Raw genomic sequence first — 25,391 nt, forward strand, 5'->3', positions numbered from 1 at the left:
CAGAAATTTAGTAGATTCACAAAGCTACTCATGCATTCACCATATATGGCTCCTCTGTCTTTAAGGGCCACAGGCAAAGGTGCACAGTAAAATGAGTTTGCTGCTATAGTAGAAAACAATAAAATATAATGTACCAAGATACCATTCGTGACGTATTATAGCAAATAGTCTCGTTCGTTAATTCGCTGCAGATCGGATGGCAGAGAATACCCTAAAGTTATGACACCGTGCTCAGTAAAATCAGAGGATCCCAATCCGCATTCACCTAGCAGAGCGTAGCAGCTAGCGCCGCTGACATGGTCAACATCCTCGCATGCAGTTTCAATTCCTTCCCCCGTAGTGCGTGCTGCATTGGCCATTGGGTGCTTCTTCCCGCATCGCTGCATTGTATTTGTCCAAGTCAAGGGAGAGAGAAACGAGAGACATGGCCATTGTCTATGAAAAATTGGGCATTATACCACTGCCACAAGTAAGTTTCTAATTAATTAGTGGAACGGATACCACCCATACAAATGTTTTAGGGAGTATAGATACAGTAGTCCTGGCTGCCTATAGGCTCTATGGACTACAACGAAGGAGCATACATCAATATGTCAAATGTCATGTTGTTGCTCTTATTTTTGAAGTAAGTAGTAAAAGTGTTCATTCGGTTATACATTTAAGTACAATGCAGAATTGTCTTTGTATTCGGTTATACATTTAAGTACAATCCAAAATGTTCCCAGGACACAATGGTTATTGCGTTCTTTTTTTTTCCCTGTTTTCCATATATAATGCTAAGAGTGAAGTGCACCAGCGGTCCCTAAACTTGTGCAGGTGTGCCATTTAGATCCCTGAATTCTCAAAATACATTTTTAGGTCTCCAAACTTGTCTTGGGTGTCATATAGGTCCAAACGGGCTCCGACCCGCTCCATCCGCTGACGTGGCATGCCACGGTAGCGCCTACGTGTCAGTGGGGACTCACATGTCAGCTCTGTGTCACCATAGGAGAAAATATGGTTTTTAATTTTATTTTTATAAATATGACTGACTTGTGGGTCCCCACTGACACGTAGGCACTACCGCGGCATGCCACGTCAGCGGATGGAGCAGGTCGGAGCCCGTTTGGACCTATATGATACCCAAGACAAGTTCAGGGACCCAAAAATATATTTTGAGAGTTCAGGGACCTAGATGACACACCCGCACAAGTTTAGGGACCGTTGGTGCACTTCACTCTAATGGTAACAACCCATTCCAAGCAGAATGTTAGATGGCCACCCATACATATGGAATTGTCATTGCATCAAAACAATAATAAACTACAATTAATTTCACTAATTAGGAAAGAATAACAACCCAACAAAGTGCTTGGATTTTACTAGCAAAGAAAAAAGAAAACAAAAAGAACAAGAGCCAGGACGATAGCAAAACATTTCAGGTTTGCTTAATGGAAAAAATATGTCTTTTCCCCAAGCAAATGTCACGGAAAAATGGGGGATTCAAAGCAATCAGCACATCAACACAAGTTGATCCCATCTTGTTTGTGAGAGAGATGGATTCATAAAAGAGTGTCAGGGCTAGCTCATCACAAACTCAACGAACAACAACAATATGAAGGGACACCATTAATACCTTTTGTGTGGGAGCAAGTTGATGACCAACCAATGAGGGACTATGCCTAGATAGAGGGAAGTTGTAGCTGTCTTGGTAGCATCAATAGTTCATCTGAAATTGGGAGTGCCGGTGGAATCGAAACCCTAGCTCATCTAAAATTGGGAAGATGTCCAAATCAACAAGAAGCACATCCCATGGAAGAACAAACATTCACTATAGCAAGGATTGGGATGAGAGAATGACCTAATGCCGGAGGAGCAAACGACAAATCGAGGCAACCCCTTTGGTAGATGCCTCGACATCACTGGAGCAGAATGGGGATGGATTCGTGTTGCTGCAACTTGCGTGGAAAGGTGGCGCTGCTGGCGACCACTGCCGTCCCCTTTCCACTAGTGGCCGCCGCCGCGCCGTTCGTCACCGCACCCCTCGCCGCCACGCCATCGCAACGAGCTGTATTTGGGGATGGATTCTTTTGAATCAGGGCACTGCTCGATGTGGGGACTGATATGCTAAATGTGAGAATCAGGTGAGGTGTTCTCTGAATATTTCAACTTGAACGACATAGATGAATCTGGGATGTACATTTTCAGGTGAGATGTTCCATGTATGTTGCAGTTTCCACTACATATTCTCTCGTGTATATATGCACCTTTGTTAGCCAAAAACAAACGGGCTAGACTAACCTGTTGAAAATTCTTTGACCCATAGGAGCTTAGCCAACATACTTATTAGTTTTATCATGTAACTTTTCATATATGAAGTATGGTTATATCAATAGAAAATGGGCTGCTCATTGTACGCAGGAGAAGAGAATTTGGAATGAGAAAAGGACCAACCCCTCATATATCTCCACTTTTCTAAATGAGTAAATTGTATTGACGATACATTAAGGTGTGTAATCTAATGCACGAAGTTGTAAAACGCTTGTTTGGTGCACAAACTTATCTAGTATGTATGAACTAATATCAAAAGGATACCATGTGGCTAATCTTGTTTATTTAGGTACTGACTAGGATTGCTATGTACACATACGCTTCAGAAAGTTGATGTTTAGGCATACATCCATTTGATAAAAAGATAGGATGATGCATGGTGATTGTAGAGAAAGAAATGAAAAATCGAGTTAGAAAGATATGAAATTCATCATTTCATTGATGAAAGATAAAGTAGAGACCAAGTTATAAATATAGCATGTCTTATGTATACTTATTACACGTGTATATGCCATGTCATAATCAACAACTTGATAAATTATCACTATCAGGTTATTTTAGTCTTGGTTCGCACGAATTAAACAAATTTTTTTCCTAAAACAAACATTTATAAATTTACGTGCTATTCTCACATAACAAGTTTATTTGTCACTAATACAATTTATTCTTTCTAAATATCATGCATTTTTTTCTTAGACTACCCCGTAGCAGAAGGTGTTGCATAATACAACCAACAAATCATCAACACCAACCAAACTCACCACGTCACACTCACGTGGTACTTCCGGGAGAGTAATAACATATGTATGGGCTGATGTATGGGCAGTGAGCTATGTATGGGCTGATGGCCGATTGGCCTGTGTGAGCCGCTTGGCATCAGAGTGGCAGAGATGCCTGTAGTAGTAGAAGCAGGACAAACAAACGCCGAACGGCAAGGCAGAAGAAAGATGGACCGACCAATCACACGTCTCACTCGTGTGATACTTCCATGAGTGTAACATATTTTTAATTTTGTGGCATAAAAAGTTTTTATGACAACTCATGCACTACTAAAACAGGACTAAAGGTACCGGTTCCTAGAGTGCCATAGGTGGCGGATGAAAATCCGGCACCAATAAAAACAACTGACACCTATAACAAAAATAGAACTGGCACCTTTACCATTGTTCGAGCAAAAAAAGAGGAAGAGAGCCGGCTCGAATCCAAGCCGAACCCACCAAACCCCAAAATCATCACCCAAATAAAATTGATATTTTTAGTTACGCATTGGTTACGCCAATGGGCGAAGCTGCAACGGCATGAGGATCTGCGTTCACAGTTGATCGCGGCATCGCAACATCTTGAGTCATCAGCTTTGCAATTTTTTAGTTCCAATGGATGGTTATCAGCTAGACACATCGGTCTTTAGTCGTCTGAACTTTTATCTCAGTTTTGTTTCCAAGTGTTACTCTGTAAGAACGTTTGTAATAATTGGCATGAGTCTATCTTTTGATAGATGAAGCCGGGTATAAAATATCCATTATCTAAAAAAAAATAAAATTGATATCCCAACCCCAAAATCATCCACAAATCATCACAGAATGAACATTAACAACACAAAATGAACATATTCAACAATAAATTTACACAAACATCAACAAAAATCAACAACATATTTACACAAACATCACAGGGGAGGGCGCCGCCGCAACCCGCCGCCCGCCGCCTCCCCTCCCGCCAGATCCGGCGGAAGGGAGGGCACCGCCGCAACCCATCGCCGCCGCCGCGGCCCGCCGCCCGCCGCCTGCTGCCTCCCCTCCCGCCAGAACCGGCGAAGGGAAGGGTGCCGCCGCCACCCGCCACCTGCCGCCACCCCTCCCGCCGGATCCGGCGGAGTGGATGGTGCCGCCGCAACCCTTCGACCGCCGCCTCCCTTCTTGCGCCGCCGCCGGCTGCCCGCCGCCCGACACTCGCCACCTCTCCTCTTGCGCCGCCGCCTGCCGCCTCCCCTCCCGCCGCCTCCCCTCCAGCCGGACTTGGTGGAGGGGAGGGCGCGGCTGCCGCTGCCGCCTCCGTCGGGCCGCCGCCCGGGCACCGCCGTGCGTGCGAGAGAGATAGAGACGAGAGAGCCGACAGAGAGAGACAGAGACGAGAAAGGCGAGAGAGATAGAGACGGGAGAGGATAAGGTTGACTCAGCTGCGTCGGCTCGGCAGCTCGGCTCAGTTTGGATAGGTGCCGATTTTTATAAAAAAACTGACACCTATAATTTATTATAGGTGCTGGTTTTTAATTTACCGACACCTATAACCTTTAATTTATTATAGGTGCTGGTTTTTAATTTACCGACACCTATAATATATTAAAGGTGTCGATTTTTTTAAAAATACCACCACCTATACTATAGGCGTTGGTTTTTCTTTAGAAATGGCACCTATAGTTGTTTAAAGGTGTCGATTTTACGTGTTTCTAACCCGCGGAGGAGGAAAAGGCAATATAGGTGCCGGTTTTAGTTATTCCGAGACCTATAATGCCGATCTCTATGGGTTTTTTTTTTATAGTGATGGTGAAATCCAATCGTAGTGTTAGCATAACAGTTTCGCCAAATTGAGATTCAAATGAAAACGAAAAAAAACATGTACTGACATGTCTAAATGAACTTTTCAAATCTATGTTGACGCATCACGCATGGGTTGATAACTAGTTGATAGATAGTTTCTCCTCTTGTCACAGCTGGATGAACACAAAAGCTCGATTTTTAGTTAGAAAATGGTAGCATTATTTTCCTCTTTCATTTACGAGAATAAACCACCAAGAATCTCCTTTTAACAAAACTAGGAAGGTAGCCTGCGCATTCGTGCGGGCATGTATTATAGTTTGTGTTTCAAACGCTATAACGACAGGATATGAACCGGAGAACATTTGTGGAATATAAATCGGAAAGGAAATTCACACATATGCACAGGCATCTTATTTGTTATTAAAAAATAATGCTAAAAGGAATCATATATATATAGAGAGAGACACACACTGTAAGAGAATTTAGATTACCCTACAATAAGAAAAAAAAGAAATATATTTACCATAAAATAGACGGTAGATTTTAATATACTTCTAACGTGATAAGAATGTCTCTTAGATTTAAATAAAAATACCTTTGTCCTAGTCATATATAAACTTGTCGTTTGTCATCACTACTTACTATCATTGTTTTAAGAGTTAGGTCAACTTTTAATAAATGAAACTGTATTAGTACCACTAAAATAAATAATAGATTATTAATACACTAAAAAATTCATCTACCTGCATAACCCGGTGTTTATCACTTATTTTCGCATCTATATATAAATAGTCTAAATATATCATATCTACCGAATAATACGATAACTCTGTTTAAAATAATCATGAATGCCTCTCTAATGGATGAAGTCGATTGTATCTGCGAACGAAGGCTTTTGTATGTAATGCCTTGAAACATATAGGTTCCGCATCGATGTAGCCATACCCCTAAAAACCATCCTAGAGTACAATTTTAACACTTAGTTTACTATCAGTACACTCACAAATAATTATATGGTAAGTATGTCACTTTAGTTACACTGCCTATGGTGGCCTTTCACGGACACCACCTTAACTCAACCATGTACATACCCATACAATATTTATGATGGCATAGCAAGTACTACACCCTGCATTCAAGGACAGAGGGACAGAAAGGAGGAGGTGATGAAAATGCATTTTTTTCATATAAAGTTAGTAATAAGTACTTCTCAAATTTTAATGGAATACATATAATATTATGTATTTCAAATGAGTGGGGTTAATCATTTGACACTACTTAATAAAAACTATAGCTAAAGAGACACACCACCATGAGAATATGCAAAACACCATATCATTATTTATATTTTGATAAAGATTTATACTTTAGCGCTAAATTTGTTTCCACCATATGTTGTAAGCAACCATACGAGAGTCATTTACTAATACTAAGAATACGAGACTCATTTACTAATACTAAGAATGTACTTATTTTCACAAACTTATTTACATTAAATAATTCACTAGAGTGCACTTACAGTTGGGTTACGTGGTGTATAACATTTGTCCATCAATTATACCCGGTATATTAGAATCTTTATCAACTATAAAAAATATTACATAAGTAGTTTTATGCGTATTTTATTGGATTATTCATGTTTTTCTAATACTACTTGGCAAAGAAAATACATAATTCTTGTTATGAATTAAGGGTTGTATTGTAGCAAATTAACTATCTATCATGTATGCTTCTCACTCCTCAAAGAGCAATAAAAAAGTTTTGAAAAATTTCAGATACTTTTAGAATCTCAATCTCACCCAAAATAAACTTAAAAAGATCCACTTAAAAATCACATCTAAATTATGTTGTTTTATTATCACTTGCTAAAATTTAATTTAATGTTTCTCATCATTCTATTAATTATGCTTCTCACAGCTCAAATAAGAAAAGTTTTGAAAAAATTCCAAATACTTTGAGAATCTCAATCTCTCCAAACTTAAATAAACCTAAATAGATGTACTTAAAAAAATGCTAGGTTTTGTTATTTTAATTATTACATATGTAGATTCAAGTTAACGCTTTATATTTGTGATATTTGACACCATAAAATATGATATGAAATTATTTGAAATATTATTATTGCATTTGCTATTACATGCTGGTGTCATTTGTCATGATATATTTATCACTATAATAAGTTTATGATTAAATTTAACTGTGTAGTATTATTTTAATAAAATCGTAGATTAAAGGCTGTTGACAACAAATCAGTGCTGGCACCGATGATTTTTCCTTATTAGTATTCTAGTGCATGTTTTCTTTTTTATTTTTTTGGCTTTAACTGTTTTTTCGATCGTATATAATGCAGGTATTTAAGTTTTGTTTTTTTGGAGGGACACGATCGTACGACATAAGCACTTTATGTTTTTTTTTCCCGGGATAGAGATTAGCGGCATGGGAATTTTAAGAGCTCTAATCTAATGTTTAAAATAACGGGTCTACTAATTTAAGTGAAAAATATAAGGTTGGATGCTTTTCTTTTTTTACTCTAAACATTTTGGATTCTCTCTAATTTTATTAGAGCGCTACGTGACAATGTAGGAGCGTTTGCAGGTATATAATAGACTTTTAGTATATAAAAGATTTCAATAATTTCTCTAATTTATTTGAGAGCCACATAGCGATGTAAAAGCGTTTGTACAAAGTTTAATATAATTTTAGTATATAATAGATTGATTTAGAAGATGGTTTAAAGGAACATTGATTAAATATTTATTATAGATCTTAATTTAACTAAACATATTGATATTTGTGAAGTAATATATTTTATCTTTATATTATAGAAAATCATATTTTAAAAAGACCGTTGATTTTTATGAATGCATATATAAATTCTCTGTCTTTTTTATGTATACATGTGTATTTGTTTTCTTCCAGCGAAGATTAGGAAATTTTATCGTTTGTTTTCACAATCATGTACGTTTGTATACATACGGGAAGAACAGCAGTAGTATTTGTATCGTACAAAATCATACATACAGACAACGCTCGTATGTTATAAACAATGCAATAGTAATTATTTTTTAATAATAGATCTGATCTAATGGCCTACAATAACGAGTCCACCAATTTAAGTGAAAATCGACGGTGAGATTAGATTGTGCCCTGTGGCGGCTTAGGAGCGTTTGTAGGAGTGCCACGTGGCGGCTTAAGAGCGTTTGTAGGAAGTTTTATGGACTTTTAGCATATAATAGATAGAAGATAGATAGATAGATAGGTATACTTATATAACTCTCTGGATCCGAGAGGACGACTGAGCCCTTCCAAGTTCCAACAAGCCTAATGGGACGATGTTGCCCTTTTGACGATTGATAATAAGCGTACTTATGACCCAAGGACATGTACGATGGTGGCTACCAGAAGTCTCTTAAAGTTGCTAATTAAGAGTATTTGTTGATATGGAAGAGAGAGGAAGAGGCTCATAAAACATCGACGTTATGGGTAGCAACTGCTCAACAACTCTTAGGACACCCACAATGGTTATCTATAGGCTCTCTATAAGAGATCCATATCAGTATATTTTCCTACTTTGAAGAGATTAAATGAAGAGAGAGAACAAAGCTATCTACTAACCTGGAGATAGTCTATAGAGAAAAACGAGACAATGTATTAGAGAGCTATAGATACCCATGTAGACATATTATTGAGATGGTTTACTATTAATCAGTCTATTGCTTAGATGTACATGTTTTATAGATAGCACCTTACTTTACCATTGCGGGTGCTCTTAGGGCATGTTTGGGGGAGTTTAAGATTCTGAAAAACAGCTGGTTGGTACCCAGTTTTTAAGAATCTGGAAAAGAGTTGGGTTTCCCAGCTTCTGGCTTCTAGTTCATTTTCTGGATGCTATAACTGTAGCTTCTCAGAATCTGGACAAAAAAAAACTAGACTATTTGAGAGAGCTTCTGATTTTAGGAGAAGCTAAAGCAGTTAAGAAGCTTCCCAAACAGCCTTAGCCTCTGTATATGATATGAAAACATGATCGCATAAACGTGAAAAAAATGGAAAGATAGTAATAAAATAAATGTTTTATAATTGAATAGTTAGAGCATTTATGGTCTTATTTGTTCTAGAGATACGGTGTTTAAATAATCATGTATTATCTAAAATACCATATTTATCTTTAGCAATGAACATGTCCTAAGCTAAGCCAATGTTGTGCAGTTGGATGGGCGGAGTGGTTTATTCTTGCAAAATGGAAAAAGAAACGTTACTTTAAAAAAAAAATCCAAAATCAATCCTACTATTGGAAAAAAAAAGCGCAACTTAGTATGCAACAAATATAATAAAAGAAAGTCACTGGTCGAGTAAAATTATAGGCATATTTGCTTGACGAGGGATGACTAAATCAGCCGCTCCTCAAACCATCACAAAGTTAAGGTTCAAGAAAAATGAGATTCAGCATATGACATTTTTATATTGATAAAGAAGGAGTTTTACAACACGCGCCTGTTAAAAGTTCCAGTGCTTTATGACAATTTACTTATTCACCCAACGGCATATAACTCTGCTAGCTTGCTTGCACCCGCCTAGAACCACATGCGGGCCATTTCTTTGATCGTCACCAAAAGCGTCGTTGGAGTTCGCATGATGTGATTGAGGCCCTGTTCAGATGGGAAACTTTTAAGTCCCTATCACATCGGATGTTTGAAAATTAATTATAAATATTAAACGTAGACTATTAATAAAACCCATCCATAATCTTGGACTAATTTGCGAGACGAATCTAATGAGCCTAATTAATCCATGATTAGCCTATGTGATGCTACAGTAAACATTCTCTAATTATAGATTAATTAGGCTTAAAAAATTTATCTCGTGAATTAGCTTTTATTTATGTAATTAGTTTTGTAAGTAGTCTATATTTAATACTCTAAATTAGTGTCTAAAGACAGGGACTAAAGTTAAGTCCCTGGATCTAAACACCACCTGAAAATCCTACCATTTCGCTCGTTCCAGAGCACACAAGTGACTAGGACAGTGGCGAAGCGCCCCCCCCCCCAACCCCTATGCGACCTCCCCTCCCCTCTCTTCTCCCAGAGTAATTAGTCCGTATAATCTAGCCATTAATTACACCATTAGTTACGGATAAGATTGACCGTATAGGACAGCTGCCTAACTATATAGGACTTCTGAAATAACTTAGCTAACTGATTCATCATTTCAGAAGTGATTGCAAGACTCCAATTAAAATCATGAAACAAATTGTTCAATCATTCATCTAGACTAATATAAAAAAGCCAAAACTAATATAAAAAACACCAATTCATCAAACATCAGTCTTTTCTGACCCTTAAATATTGGATCATCTCTGCAATTAGCGATCCCACCTAATCTGCGGTTACAGCGATAGTTTCCCCCCTTCCGATGAGAGAGAGAAGGGAACAAACCACCTCTCCACTCCGCTGCTTCTCCCCACACCGCGCGCCGGCGATGCCATACCCGCGCCCGCTTCCTCCGCCGCTGCACTCCGCGCCCGCGCAGCGCGCCGTCCTCTCAACGCCGTGCGCCAGCGCTGTCCTCCCCGCGCCCGCTCCGCCGCTGCCCTTCCAGCACCACCCCGCTGGCTCTCCCTCGCCGCCTCGCGCCGTTGCCGGATCCCCGCTGTCAGGGTGCCGTCGATACATCGTCGTCTAGTCTCCGTCAAGCCGCTTCGCCCTTGTGTCTGCACCGCACCTCGCCGTCGATCCCACGCAGTCCGGCCACCGTCGATCCCTCGCCGTCTGGTTTCCGTCGACCCGCATCAGCCTAGCGCCGGCACCGGATCTCCTGCTGTCCGGCCGCGCCGCCACCGCGACTCCTCGCTGCCCCCTTCGCAAACTCATCTGGATCACGTCTCCCTCGCTGCTCCTGTCTAAGACAAAGGTGAATTTATATTGAGTTCCAGCCGGACAACTGTGGGCGAAGAGGTAAAAAGTTAATGGCTCACGAAGGCCAGCGGAGACTGGAGTTTAACGATGAAGCAGCGGTAAGTGGAATCCCTATACTCCATAGCCAATTAGCTCCTCCACTGAAGTCATTCTCTATGTTTGATGCCCCTCTAAAATCAACTTAGGATTTTTGTAATATAAATTGATAGCGGATGCACAACTTACTATATGTGTGCAATGGAGCTTACGAAATCACAAGCCATTTAGTAAAAAGATTGATATTTCAGTGTCAATGTATGGGAGCAAATTTGCCCCTGCAGAAGTTTGGTTTTGTCTCCAATGCAATCTGAGTGTAGTATCTATGATCAACTTCTTCTCAATATAATGGACAAAACTCATGTCTTTATTCAAAAAATAGTCTCCTACCTTACTCACATTGTTAAGATTTTTTAAATCCATAATTGTTTCTGTTAATTAGTACAAAGGTTTTCCCATGGTGCTTGGCCACATTGCCGACGGTCAATGCCTGATGCCATGCCGCTCCACTGATGAGGCCGAGAAGATCAGGTCGCCTTCACCACAACGAATCCGGACACTTCCGCCTTCCGCCATCACGCACGGTCTGATGAGCATCATCGCACGCCTGTGCCTCATGGCCTTTCCATTGCCAACCATCAAGGTTGCCTAAATTTACTAGCAGGTCGATAAATCCATCAAGGTTTCTTTGCTAATCATCTTTAGCTATAACATATTGGGCCTAATTTTTTGTTGCTTTGGTTATATTATTGTATTTTCAAGTCATCAGGTGGAGAAGCCATCCATGTGCTCAATAGGTCTCAAGATAGGTGGGTAGCAAGTTTGGTTTAGGCTGTTCACCATAAAAGAGCAATGGACCAATATCTCAAATAATATCTGAATCGAGTCTGAATTCATAAGGTATATACTATTTTCATCCTTCTGATTAACTTTGGATGATCTTGTGGCCTGATTCACTACATAATATCTGGAGTGTTGATGCTAACTCATATAGTGCTTTGCTCTCACTATTTCAATACTACATTATTACTCAAAATAATTTCAGTAGTACATATACTATTACTCACTATAAGGCTACACTGAAACTTTGCAAAACAACATCTGATGGGCCTGCAACGTGCTGCTGCTTAGGTAAGAAGTTTCAGCTTCAACTTTGGCATTGTGCACTGTAGGTTTCAGGTTCAAATATCTGACCACAGTACTATCCTTGACAAATTCAGTTGCAGAATGGCATCTAGCTCCCAAATGGTCATCGTGAAGCTTGTGTCATATATGTTTTCTTGGCTGCCGCAATCTAAATTTAGGAGGCTATTTCTAACACAATGCCCTTAGATGTTAGTTCTACAGATCCAACAAATTTGTGTTGCTCTTGTATAGCTGGATTTGGGACTTCATTTGATTTGGGGTTGATATATGGTTATGTTTCTTAGATTTGAGTGGGAATTTGTTTTTTGGTTCAATCAGAGGATGGAGGATAATATGATATACCCAATCAAGGACCAAGAAACCATGCTGTGAGTTGGCCAATCTCTGTTCTCCTGCAATTACATTTTCCTTTTTGCAGTAGATCTTGCTTCCAATTGATTTTGTAGGGCAGTACCAATGGACATGAACAGGCAGCAGGATACTGTTTGCTCCAAGGTAATTTTGCAGCACCAAAACAGTACTATACTGGCTAGCAACATATAATTGTCTCGGATTACATCTATGTTATTAATTATATATTGCTTCTCAAAACAAATAATGCTACCGCTCGCTAATTGTTCCCATTTAGCAACAACCCTGTTATCTAGATTTACTACTTATATATTGCGTAAATAGATACCTGAATAGGGAGATGAATATGTTTGTGCTGAACTTCAAACATAAAAAGCTTAATTCGAACCGATTCTATTGTTCATTCTCTTTTCAATTAGCCCTATTTCTTCAAGTATATGAATGGTGGATGGATGTAATTCATGCATGGAATGCTTTATTGGTGCATGAACTGGCCTTAAATTGCAGTCAAACTCCATTAGCGAGCGGATTTGGAGAGCCAGATATTTTTCTGAATACTTTTGTGTGCAGATTTGGAGAGCCACTGAATAATTGATTAATGTATTTTTGCTTTTTGTGATGGATCAATGTCGCCCAACGAAGGTAACCGGCTGACACAAAATTATTTTGTAGTAAATACAAAGTTATCCCACACAATCATATGTCTTTTTTTAAGCAAATATTCTATGTATCGGCAGCAAACTATCTTTTTGTCCATTAATTGTCTTGTTGTCTTGTTGAGGATCTTGGCTGCAACTACTGATGTTCAGAGCATCACAGAAGATCAAACAGTTTTTAAGAACAAAATTAGAGAAAAATAGTGCTACAGTGCGACTGTCTGTTGGCTGTTTCCCCTGTATTTAGTTTGTTTTTGTCAGTACTGATTTTAGACATGTTCCTAAAATGTAAGGGGTGATGTTTTTACAAAATGTCAGCACTAATTTTTTACACAATCATATTCTTGGTTCCCTTAACTAACTGAACTATTGTTTACCCAAGTTTTATGCATCTCCACTATTGTTTGCTGTATTAAATTAATCTCCAGAGTTTCTACCGATTATTACATGTCCATCATGCAGAAGATATCCTCTTGGAGCATATTTCAGTAATTCAATACCTAATATTATTTTGCTGCAAAGGAAAAACATGGAGGATTCATATTTCGGAATAATGTTTAACATAATTGTACCCAATTGATCGAGTTTTTGATGTACGGTCATTTTGTTTCATTTTTCAGTTCTGTGACAGGCTATGTTGGGTTTTGTTTTGAAACTCTATATACAGTCACTCGCTTTAACTAAACAGAGATAGATGCCTAAATCGATTCAGAGTTTCTGGAGTTGTTAAGGGGTACATCCGGCAGAAGAAATTTGAGGTCAGTGATTCTGAATTATGCAATTCAATTCCCTTGATTTATGAATAGACTAAAGTGAAAAACTCCATCTAAGCACAGGTTGATGGGTGTAAATACACTTCACTGGTTAGTAATTGTAGGATTGTCTCATTCCTTTTTGAGGCATTACTAATACAAAGCTGAAAAACTGTTAACTATATCTTGGTGTTAAACTTGTTAATATCATCTGGGACTTTGAAATGTGTGGGATTTTGAAATGCTTGAGCATCATTCTTTGCTTGTAAGGGAGCAATAATGAGTGAACGGAAACAATGGAAGAAAAATTACATGCAAAGATTTTTTTAGAAGAGATGATTCTTGCTTATTATAAAAAAAAAGTTTGATTCTACGACTTTTGGTCAGCACAAGTTCTACAGAGCGTCATCATACAAGTATCTTTTTTACATTTTACAATTGTCATCAATTAACTTCCATTGCATTAGCTATTTGATTTTTTATGATGCCTAAAATAAACTCAAGACGTTATTTCAATGGCAATTAAAAAAGGAACTTAATCTTGTCTAGGTTAGTGTAGGTCACATTTTAGGAGCAAAATGATTTCTTTTTTTAAGGCTAATGGAGTTCAATTGACAACAAAAAAGGAGAGAAAAACGATAGCATTATACATATATTGCTTTTGCAGGCAAATTATAAAATTTGAGTGTTTGCTCAATCATAAAATTTCTGAAAAAGTTAAATATTGTTCCCGTTGCACATGGGTACGTACATGTCTATATACGTATATTTATTCTATAAAATTCTTCATAAATCATCTATACCCAATTTTTAGAAAGTCTGATCAGTAGGATCAATACAACCATTACCATTGCGCTATGGCCAGATAGTGGGATGTACGGTCCTCTTCTAGATACATATACGTATTTTATTTCTTCTGCTTCAATGTACAAACTAACATAATACTAAATGCATCATATTATATACATGTGCATCTAGATGTTCGAGACGACCTAATAAACGATATCATCCTCCTCGATCAGGTCAAGATTGCCTTAGGATGTAGGGCAATCAATCTTGAACCGAGCGGCACTGACACTACCTCATCTCCTGAGAGGGACTGATTTCGAAGTGAATATGAAATCGATGATGACAAATAAATATTACATTTTTTTTGCATTTGGTTGTTATGTAATAAATAAACAAGTAAGGTTTATTTCATGAATTGCCAATGTATTGCTTACAATAATGTTATTTTTACTTGGTTCCTCTATGATTTTTTAATGATGTATCAGTAAATGATCAGCAATAACGGTATTTTCTTCAATTCTATGTATCAACGTGCCTTACGTGCACGCTCACTAGTATTTTAAAAATATTATTGATAAATTGGGAAATCATAATCTATGGGTTCTAGTTTTCTCTTTTAGCTAATCATTGTAACATGCATGATGCCTAGTTGCCGACCACGAATAAACGTTACAAAATCACTATTCATTGAACGGTAAGTGAGTTCCCACGTCTCGTAGATGTCACCCCCCATCTCTAAATCCTGGCTTCACCACAGCACTAAGTAGAATGACCAACGTCATTAGGGGTTTCTAATGGGGACGTGACTCCTGCTCGGTCGTCCGATGGGAGGATGTTAAAATCGGGCGCTGACGTCAACATGATGTCAACGACCAATTTACGTGCAAAACTATTTTAATCTGATTTTTCTCTTAAATTACTTATCCAAATCATGATCCGATTGCACCATTTAATTCGTTGCAATTAAATCTTCAAAATAAGACCACACATGGATATATTCCGATGAAAAAAATTTTATCTTATTATTGAATTATTTTTAAATGTTACACGATGTTCCACAAGATATATCGGAATTATTTCACTAAGTAGATCGAAAATGTTTCACTCGTTTAAATCGGGTGTTGTTTCACCTTATATAAAAACAATGTTTCAATAAATAGTGAAAGAATGTTTCAATTCACTGCAACATTAGATCTATACATAGTGAAACATTGTGAGTACACTAGGTGAAACATTTTTCGGTGGAACAAAAAATAAACCAAATTCCCTTAATAAGGGGTTTCAAAATATGTGGGTTTTTTTGTTGCAATGGAATGTTTCGTTCACTGCAACATTAGATCTATACATAGTGAAACATTGTGAGTACACTAGGTGAAATATTTTTTGTGGAACAAAAAATAAACCAAATTCCCTTAATAAAGAGTTTCTAAAATATGTGGGTTTTTTTGTTGCAAAAGAGTATTTTAATTCACTACAACATTAGATCTATAAATAGTGAAACATTGTAAATACACTATGTGAAACATCTTTCGTGGAAAAATGGGAGGGAGAAGTGGGTGGACCCAACAGGTGTGCACGTGGAGGAGGGGCGTGCGGGGGAGCGCCCGATCCGGCTCCCCCGCGCCGGTCGCCCGAGTTAAAGTATTCTCGTTCTAATGGCGGATCTGTAGGTACCCGGACCAAAAAAAATCGCCGCATATACTAAGGTCATTTTCTTTCAACTTGGGATTATTATAATCCAGATTATTGGGAGTAAGCTGAAAGAAACAGATAAATTATTGAAGTAGCTTATTATAATCTGGAGCCCAGCTTATTATAATTTGATAAGCTCATTTAGGTGAGCTTTTTCCAGATTATTGGGTGAAAAATTACCCACCATGCCACTCCACTCCCTCTTTAGACTTGCAAACCCAATAATCTAGGCTCTAATAATCTAGGAAAGAAACAACTAACCACTTATTCTCTACTACGATTATAACAATCTAGTTGCTAGTAATCTGACTGAACAATCTAGATTATAATAATCCTAATCTAAAAGAAACAGGGCCTAAATATACAAATTTATAAAAAAGAAAAACTAATGCGAAGCGTCGCACCGCTGTCGTCGTAGGGTTTTTGGGTCGCGCGATAGATCCCACCGCCCGCGTCTCGCAACTAACCTAGCGATCTAATCGGCGAATTACACAGCAAGCAACAACAGGCCAGCAAGATACAATCCCATCGTTCCGATTGAGTCCACGCGCGCCGCCGTCCCGCATCCAACGTCTCCCGTCGGCGCGAGACCACAACGGCGCCGGCCGTCGGCACGCCGGTACGACCTGCTGACCTCGACTAGGCGACGGTGAGGTGACTCCTCTTCTCATTGTCTCATCATCCGACTCATCGTAGGCTTTCTTCTGATGCATCGGCTTAAAATCAGTGAAAAAAGACTCAAAACAGACTGAAGCTCCACCATGCATATCCTTCTATGTGCACCTCTACTGCCCAAAAAGTATGTTTCATCTTTTCTAAGAGTGCTGGGATGTGCATGCCCCTTGACGCCTTGAGCCATTCCAAGGTTTTTATGAGGTGCGTTTGTGCTGCTGTTGGTATCCTGCTTTTTTTAATTTTCAGTTTTAACTTTTAACTCTTATGCATTGTGATAATAAATTATACTTATCGCAGATTGCTGATCGTTGAATCATGAAGAAAGATACACATATTGTCTCTCTTTTTCGAAAACACGTAGCAAAGAAGAATGCTTCTAAATTGTCTTCTTTCTCGGTTGTGATAAAAGAGCACACGCAAGACAAGATGAGGAAGACATCTCGCCGCTTCCACCACCGTTTTTCGTCATGGTACACTTTTTGGTATATTTTATTATCTATACTTATATTGTATATATTAGCATCGTTACATTTACGGTGTTTAGAAAAAAAAATTTTAAGTTGGACCGCCCATATTCTAAATCCTAGATACGTCATTGGGTTTCTTCGGTATGTTAGGCATAGCTAGGGCTGCTTGCCACCATTCTTCCATGGTTTTGCAACTATAGTCCAACTTGGTGTGAAGATCTGAACTTGGACCCAATTGCCTACCACTTCCTAGATTCTCCGCGAGAGCCTGCATTCAGCTAGAAGATGGATGGTGGATTCATCGATTGCTCCGCACAAAGGGCATATTTGCTGGTTTGGCCAACCTATCACGTGTAGCCTATCCACTGTCCACACTGTTTTGAATGATTAACCATGAGAAAAACTTGCATTTGTTCCATAGGATCTTGTCATGTTATTTTTACTACTTCCTCTGTCACATAATTTAGCAACCTAGTATCGGCTCGGTTGTTAGAGCCGGATCGGACATTAAACCACCCAAAGTTGACGGTTTGCTTGGTCGGACCAATGGTTCAACGGAACCTAGGTCAAATAAAATAAATCATATGCCAAAGTAAGCAATAGATGTAAGGCCTAGTGGTGGGAGCGCGTGTATTGCACGAGGTGGGTGGTCCGAAGTCCGAAACCCTATCATGCATGCTTTTTAAGATTTTCTTCCCCATATTGCCTCTTCCATGCGCCCACTTGCTCGGTTGAACAATCAGTTTCTAAAAAAAATACCGGTGGTTCAACTGGTTTTCTCTGATCTAGATACATGGTTCAACTTTTAAGCGGGTTGCATTGGCCGAGGTCCTAGTTACGGTTTTTCTCAGTCGCATTATTGGTCCGATCCGATCCAATCCTAATAACTATGAGTATCAGATGAGACGTATCCTACTACTACAAACTTATATATTATAATATAAGATTTTATCTGGCAATAAAATTATTATATTTTATAAGAAAGGTAACAAGTAAACAATCAAAATCAAATGGCAGTAAACTGAATAAGACATGTATAGTATTATACTAGTATAAGGTTTAGCGTGGGATGCGTGGGGGCAATCAGCTGCACTGCCAGTGCCAACAACCCATACGGATCTTTAATAATTGAACAGAGACGTATATAATTTTATAATTAATAATTGGTAAAGATGGATTCAAAATATTATTAATAATTGTCACTCGCGACCTGTAGTTGATCCCTTGCTGCATAGTAGTATAAATCTCTCCTCCCCAATGCGCGGAACACCGCCCCGTGGCCCCCCGTTGCTGCGTGCGAATATCGAAAAACCCCCCCGAGAGTATCTGGCCAAACATAAACAGCTGGAACGCTGGCGTACTACCAGGCGGCAGCGGTGACGCCACCCGCGCCCGCGCCCAACCAACCCACTCGGTCTCGGTCTAACTCCACCACTATGGCCGCCGCTGCCAGACTCGTCTCCACCACTCTCGCGCGCTCCTCCTCCTCCCTCGCCGCCGCCGCGCGCCGCCCCGACCTTCTCGCCTCCTCGCCGCGTGGTATGTCTCCTCCCTCCCTCCTCCCTCTTAGCCAACTTCCGCCGTCGTCGCCTCTGTTTGTTCCCTGTGGGGTGTGGGTGGCTGTTTCCCATGGTGTTTGCTTCGTCTTCGGATAGATGGATTTGTGGATGGTTTGTTTGGGGTTGGGGGTGATGAAATTGGATGGGTTTTGGGGGGGAACAGTCGGGCCAGTGAATGATCAGAGGGTGGCTTTGCCATTTGGGTATCATCCCAAGTAGCATGGCGAGATGGGAAGGGAAATCCGTGTGTGCTACAAGAGATCTTGTGCAATTGGAGACTGAACATTTCAGTTATTCTTGATAATTTCTTTGGCTCCAAAGTGATCTATGTTTGATTGGAATGAAGGATTTGGTCAGTGCAGACAGACTAGTTTGTGGCATTGTGTCAGTGACAGTGGTCAAGCGGCCATGGATGGCATGGCACGTTTGAATCGGATACACAGAGTTGAACATAAATTAATTGACTAAATATATGGCCATATGGGAATCCTGGGTCCCCGCAGAAAAAAAAGGGAATCCTATCGTTTTTTTTTTCTTCTCAGTAGGTCAATCAGACCTTGGATACCCTCATTTCATTGACTTGATTCCACTATCTTGGTGATCTTGTCTTTTCTTCACCAATACTGCATCCATCTTTTTTTTTTGTTGCTCTGTTTGTCTCTGTTCAATTATTTTTGTATACACAACTTTTAACCCTTGTTACAAATGTCTTTCTCTTTTGATTGCAGGTTTTTCAAGCATGGCAGATTCAATTCAAAGGAGCGGCTCTGGCGATATTACGCGGGTTTTATTCTGTGGACCTTATTGGCCTGCTTCTACCAGCTTCACCAAGGAGTATTTGCAGAGCTATCCATTTATTCAGGCTAGTTGCTCTTTTTTATATCTACCTTGCATCCTTGATGAGCAGTGAAATTCCGGGATTCATGTGAATTTAGCTGATACATCTATTTTTAGTTTGGTGTGGACTAAAATAGCTTTATAACTGATCTTAAACTTTTTTAACTCACATCTATTCATCTTCTGTTAGCTATCAGAAGTTAAGATCTGTGTCACTACACAGATTCAGACAACTCTGTTTACATATTTAGCGCTCTTGTAATATATTGTTTCATTTTGAAATCAAGCATGTGATCTACAATAAATGAACGGGGATGGGAACATATCACGTCTAGAGGAGGTACCTTATGTTATTCAAAATTACCACTTTTATGCAAGAGCTCCATATTACTCGACTCGGAGTTCTGGTATGATGTTCACTTTGGCAAGTTGTTGTTACATGGAACAGAACATGTATGTGATGCACTGGTTGATTGTTCTATCCTCCATTTGAATTATTGTGAAAAAAATTCTGGGATATTTATATGCGAAGTCATTTGATGACAAGTTTATACATATTGTCTTGATGATATGATCTTAATTGGAGTCACATGTTACTATGTGCATCTATGGGTTTATATCTCACCATAATTGAATGCACTTTCTCAGGTTGATGAAGTAGGTCTAGAGGAGGTACCTGATGTTATTCAAAATTACCACTTATGTGTAGTGAAAAATCGACGTCTAGACTCAGATACCATTGCCAAGGCAAGTCAGATGAAGATCATTATGCAATATGGTGTTGGATTAGAAGGTGATTATAAGTCTAGGTTTATCTTGCCATTTTGAAAATATAGTGGCACAACTACCTCCTTGGATATTGAGCATACAACTGTTCGCAGGTGTCGATGTAAATGCTGCTACAGAACACAAGATTAAAGTTGCACGGATACCTGGGAGTACAACAGGAAATGCAGTCTCTTGTGCAGAAATGGCAATCTATCTTACTCTGGGTGTCCTAAGGAAGCAAGTATGTTTTTAAAAGATCAATTTTTTTTCCGCTTGGATGTACTCTTTATGTTTTATCTTTTCTGAAGCATTTCTCACTAATACTAGACCATTTTTCAGTTGTTTATGCAGATAAAATATCTAAACATGTCAAACTGGCAAGCATAGTCATCTGCACAACTTAATTTTTGCATAACCAACTTAATTTTTACATGAAACGATTTATGCAAAAATGAAGCAAGCAAGCAGATAATCACTCTGCAGCATTAAAACCTTGGTTGTAAAATGAAATTTTAATTGTTAATGTTCTATATAAACAAAGAAAAATTATAATGACCAATACTATTTAATTTGAGTTTCAGGCACCTTATAGTTTGGAAAACAAATAAACAGGAGCCTTCATTTCTTGTATAAAGTATCTAGTTTACCTCCTGTGATATTTCCTTTTTGGACCACCCTTTGTTATTTTGAGTGATGACGAAAATTTCCACTGCCAATTTACCAATACATTGTCATGACTGTTAAGATGCCATGTGTTTTGAGCCTATATTCTCAGTAGTAAGAGAATATGCAAAGCTCCCAAAATCTGGTTAAACATGCACGATGACTCTATTAAGCATAGCTTTTGTTGATGGGGTTTATATTTATGCAGGACATTTATACAGTTCTTTATGATTTAGTTCACCTTATTATATTTAATCATTTGGTAGCTATTGTATAAATATAATTTATTACTTTCTTATAATGGTTGCTAATATTTCGGATGTGTTTTACCTTGCAGAAGGTGATGGATACTGCTGTGAAACGTAAGGACCTGGGCATTCCAGTTGGAGATACAATATTTGGAAAATCAGTATGCTCTTTGTGTATGAGTTACTTTCTTTTTTCACTTTACATGGTGAAAATTCCATTTGTTTAGTAATTTGTATTTATTCTACGACATAGGTCCTTATCTTGGGATTTGGAGCCATTGGAGTAGAAATTGCCAAGAGGCTAAGACCCTTTGGAGTAAAAATTCTTGCTACCAAACGAAATTGGTCATCTGATACATTGCCATGTGGTGAGCTGCAGTATTTGCGTCACTACTCCCAGTCTTTTACAGTTGTTGTTTTCCTCCTCTCCTAACATATTGCTAGTGCAGATATAGATGAATTGGTCGATAAGAAAGGTGGACCAGAAGATATGTATGAATTTGCTGGAGAGGCTGACATAGTTATAACATGCTTGCTATTGACAAATGAAACAGTTAATTCTTCTATTGGTGTATTTCTTTATTTCAGCTCGAAAACCTCTCTTGAATTTGATTACTAAATAATGAAATTTACAGGTTGGAATTGTGGATCATAAGTTCCTCTCTGCAATGAAAAAGGTATGTGCATGTAACCATATACTTACAGGTTTTTTTTCCCAATTCCATAATGACTAGTTGATCCTACTCAACAGTAAAGTATTGTTCTGTCATTTATTCTAGAGTAAATTTCACAAAATCACAGATTTTGGGGCACCCATAACCCAAAATCCCAGACATTGTAATTTGTTCTGTCAGACGAGCATATTTTTACACGAACTATTAACTGCAATACAATACTATGATGATGTTGGATAATAATTTTATACTATATTCAATCAAAAAAAATAATGTTGTAGTATTGCAGGGATCATATCTGGTCAATATTGCTAGAGGACGTCTACTGGACTACGACGCTGTGTTTAATCACCTGAAATCAGGCCATTTAGGTGGTTTGGGCATTGATGTTGCTTGGACGGAACCATATGATCCAGAGGATCCAATTCTGAAGTTCTCAAATGTTATTATAACCCCACATATTGCTGGAGTCACGGAATACTCTTACAGGACGATGGCAAAGGTTCGCACTTGTTTCTCCGAATTGACCATAGCTACTTCACTCTCATCTAATTCTCAACTTCTACAGTTATTCATTGTTTGGGCATAGCTTATCATAACACAATTAGCATTGCAATTATAGCACAAAACGAAGCCTTCCTTTTAATACATGTATAAAGTTATTAATTTTAACGTATCATTCTTCAGTTAAGTACCAACATCCCCTCGAGCTCTCCATCCATCGTTTAGGCTTTAACTTTTGTAACCCTAAAACTATATTTAGTAGGACCTTGAACCCTTTCTGAGCTGTGCATGCTATGTCATTTTACTGCATAGAATTATTTTACCTATAAAAGGGATAGTAAAACCATCAACAACAACTCCATGTGCATAGTGCATTGTCATATAAGTTTTAGCAATCGTCTGCAGTATAACATGACGCCGCCGATTTATGTTACCATTTTGTTATTGTCATGTTTGCTCCACCTTGTGATGCAGGTTGTTGGTGGTGTTGCCCTGAAGCTTCATTCAGGGGAGCCAATCACTGAAGTGGAATTTGTGAACTAAGCTCAGGAAATGCGTGGCACAGATGTGCCATTATTATGGATTGATTCAAAAAGATCAAAAATAGGTTTGTTGTAGTGTCAAAATTGCTTTGCCCCTAGGTGAATAATTGATCATTGAATCGCCTATCCTTGCAAGGATATAATAATAAGATGTTGCTCTGTAATTTGTTATGGTACTGATAATTCATCCACCATGCCATTTTGTTCTTATGCTTGAACGCGCCTCTATCCATATTTGAACTTAGCCCGGTCTTCAAATTTCACATCCTAGTTTTTTTTATTATTATTTTGAGAAAGATACCCCGATCTGTAGGGAGCAAACTACGTGACAATTTTTTGTGAACATCATTCTACCATGAAATCACTAAGTGGATGAAGATGATTGCTTTTCTCGCTTGAGATTCCTGATCTTCCGAAGGTGACTTCAGGAGGAAGAGACAACCATATTGACTTGGCAAAATTCAGCTTCAATCCAAATAAACAAGAGTTATTATTGAAGATGCCTGTTGGAGGCATGCCATGAAGCCCTTCGGCCGGACCTGCCAAAACCATAGTACCAGCAAGGATTCAAGCCAAAGCCGTCAAGACCACTTGGGCGAAGCCCTATGGCGAAAGCCATAAACGAAGGTGGCGAAGATTGTAAAGCCGTCAAGACCACTTGGGCGAAGCCCTATGGCGAAAACCATAAGCGAAGGTGGTGAAGACTGTAAAGCCGTCAAGATCACTTGGGCGAAGCCCTATGGCGAAAGCCATAAGCGAAGATGGCGAAGGCTAGAAAGCCGCGTTGGTACCCTGCAAGTAAAGGCTTCTCGGGCGAAGGCATCTCGGGCGAAGAGCGTATGGCGAACCACAAAGACTTCGCCATGACGAGTTAACCATCAAGGAGGCCCAACAGGCTGCCCCCGACCTTTAAGGCCCCTTCGCCATAGACCAGGCCTAGCCTATCGGCCCATTAAAGGCCCATATATGCAAATGACACTGTGTATCCATTTAAATACCCCTTTTATAAGGGCAACCATGTAAAATCCCCTGTAAACCTAAATCCTAGAAGGTGTAAGCCTGTGCTAAGGCTATAAATAGACCCCAGGGCCATGTAATGGGGGATCCCTAAAAATTTTATCAATCAATACATTTATTGCTTTTCCAACACTGTTGAGTAACCACGTCCTTCGACGTGACGCAGTTGTCCATTTGACAACAGCTGGCGCCGTCCGTGGGGAACCCAGACCAAAAGGGTGAAAAGGGAGCCTTTTCGCCACACCATGCCCTTCGCCACAATACCAAAAAGGTACGGCGTCAAGGGCTGGGGGCGAAAAGGTTTCGCCACACCCAAGCCCTTCGCCAAAATACCAATGAGGTACGGCGTCAAGGGCTAGGGGCGAAAAGGTTTCACCAGACTCATGCCCTTCGCCATAGTGCCAATAAGGTACGACGTCAAGGGCTGGGGGCGAAAATTAGTTAAATCCAAGCTGGGGGGCTTCGAAGCCAACCTAGCCTCTGGACACCTTTCTTCACACCCACACCCTTCGCCACAGTACCAATAAGGTACGGCATCAAAGGCTGGGGGCGAAAATTAGTTAAGTCCAAGCTGGGGGGGGGGCCTTCGAAGCCAACCTAGCCTCTGGACACCTTTCGCCACACCCACACCCTTCATCACAGTACCAATAAGGTACGGCGTCAAGGGCTGGGGACGAAAATTAGTTAAGTCCAAGCTGGGGGGCTTCGAAGCCAACCTAGCCTCTGGACACCTTTCGCCACACCCACACCCTTCGCCATAGTACCAATAAGGTACGGCGTCAAGGGATGGGGGTGAAAATTAGTTAAGTCCAAGCTAGGGGGCTTCGAAGCCAACCTAGCCTCTGGACACCTTTCGCCACACCCACACCCTTCGCCACAGTACCAATAAGGTACAGCGTCAAAGGCTGGGGGCGAAAATTAGTTGAGTCCAAGCTAGGGGGGGGGGGGGGCTTCGAAGCCAACCTAGGCTCTGGACACCTTTCGCCCCACCCACGCCCTTCGCCATAATACCAATAAGCTACGGCGTCAAGGGCTGTGGGCGAAGAGACCTTTCGCCACACCCAGGCCCTTCGCCACAATACCAATAAGGTATGGCGTTAAGGGCTGGGGGCGAAAATGAGTTAAGTCCAGAGGTGAAAATGGGGGCCGCGAAGCCAACCAAGCCTCTGGACACCTTTCGCCACACCCAAGCCCTTCGCCAAAATACCAATAAGGTACGGCGTCAAGGGCTGGGGGCGAAAAGGTTTCGCCACACC

The 25,391-nt window shown here is 39.7% G+C and overlaps 1 protein-coding gene and 3 long non-coding RNA genes across 5 annotated transcripts; all 4 read left to right on the top strand.

Annotated features, from left to right (window-relative positions):
- Positions 1-11,310: 11,310 nt before the first annotated feature.
- Positions 11,311-11,724, top strand: LOC136357274 (uncharacterized). The gene is made up of 2 exons (XR_010742508.1): positions 11,311-11,459; positions 11,565-11,724. It is a non-coding gene; the product is annotated as an uncharacterized lncRNA (long non-coding RNA).
- Positions 11,725-12,449: 725 nt separating this feature from the next.
- On the top strand, positions 12,450-15,001 carry LOC9267162 (uncharacterized). The gene is made up of 2 exons (XR_001547804.3): positions 12,450-13,706; positions 14,723-15,001. It is a non-coding gene; the product is annotated as an uncharacterized lncRNA (long non-coding RNA).
- Positions 15,002-16,691: 1,690 nt separating this feature from the next.
- Positions 16,692-17,370, top strand: LOC107281717 (uncharacterized). 2 transcript variants are annotated; one of them, XR_001547476.3, is made up of 3 exons: positions 16,692-16,835; positions 16,909-17,057; positions 17,154-17,370. It is a non-coding gene; the product is annotated as an uncharacterized lncRNA (long non-coding RNA). The 2 variants fall into 2 exon arrangements; XR_001547477.3 differs by having other exon boundaries at positions 16,693-16,830.
- A 1,343-nt stretch (positions 17,371-18,713) lies between these two features.
- Positions 18,714-23,328, top strand: LOC4342880 (uncharacterized). Its single transcript, XM_015789422.3, has 10 exons — positions 18,714-18,862; positions 19,611-19,744; positions 20,368-20,512; positions 20,601-20,728; positions 21,488-21,559; positions 21,652-21,766; positions 21,848-21,951; positions 22,034-22,075; positions 22,362-22,574; positions 23,051-23,328. The coding sequence occupies exons 1-10, from the start codon at positions 18,760-18,762 to the stop codon at positions 23,117-23,119; spliced, it is 1,125 nt and encodes a 374-aa protein (XP_015644908.1). The 5' UTR covers positions 18,714-18,759; the 3' UTR covers positions 23,120-23,328.
- Positions 23,329-25,391: the final 2,063 nt, after the last annotated feature.

This window comes from Oryza sativa, chromosome 7 (assembly GCF_034140825.1).
Source record: "Oryza sativa Japonica Group chromosome 7, ASM3414082v1".
NCBI lineage: Eukaryota > Viridiplantae > Streptophyta > Magnoliopsida > Poales > Poaceae > Oryza > Oryza sativa.

Coding starts and splice junctions, on each gene's coding strand:
- LOC4342880 (XM_015789422.3), top strand. CDS start 18,760: ATGGCCGCCGCTGCCAGACTCGTCTCCACCACTCTCGCGCGCTCCTCC. Junction 19,745..20,367: donor AGAGCTATCCATTTATTCAG/GCTAGTTGCTCT, acceptor GCACTTTCTCAG/GTTGATGAAGTAGGTCTAGA. Junction 22,575..23,050: donor CTTACAGGACGATGGCAAAG/GTTCGCACTTGT, acceptor CTTGTGATGCAG/GTTGTTGGTGGTGTTGCCCT.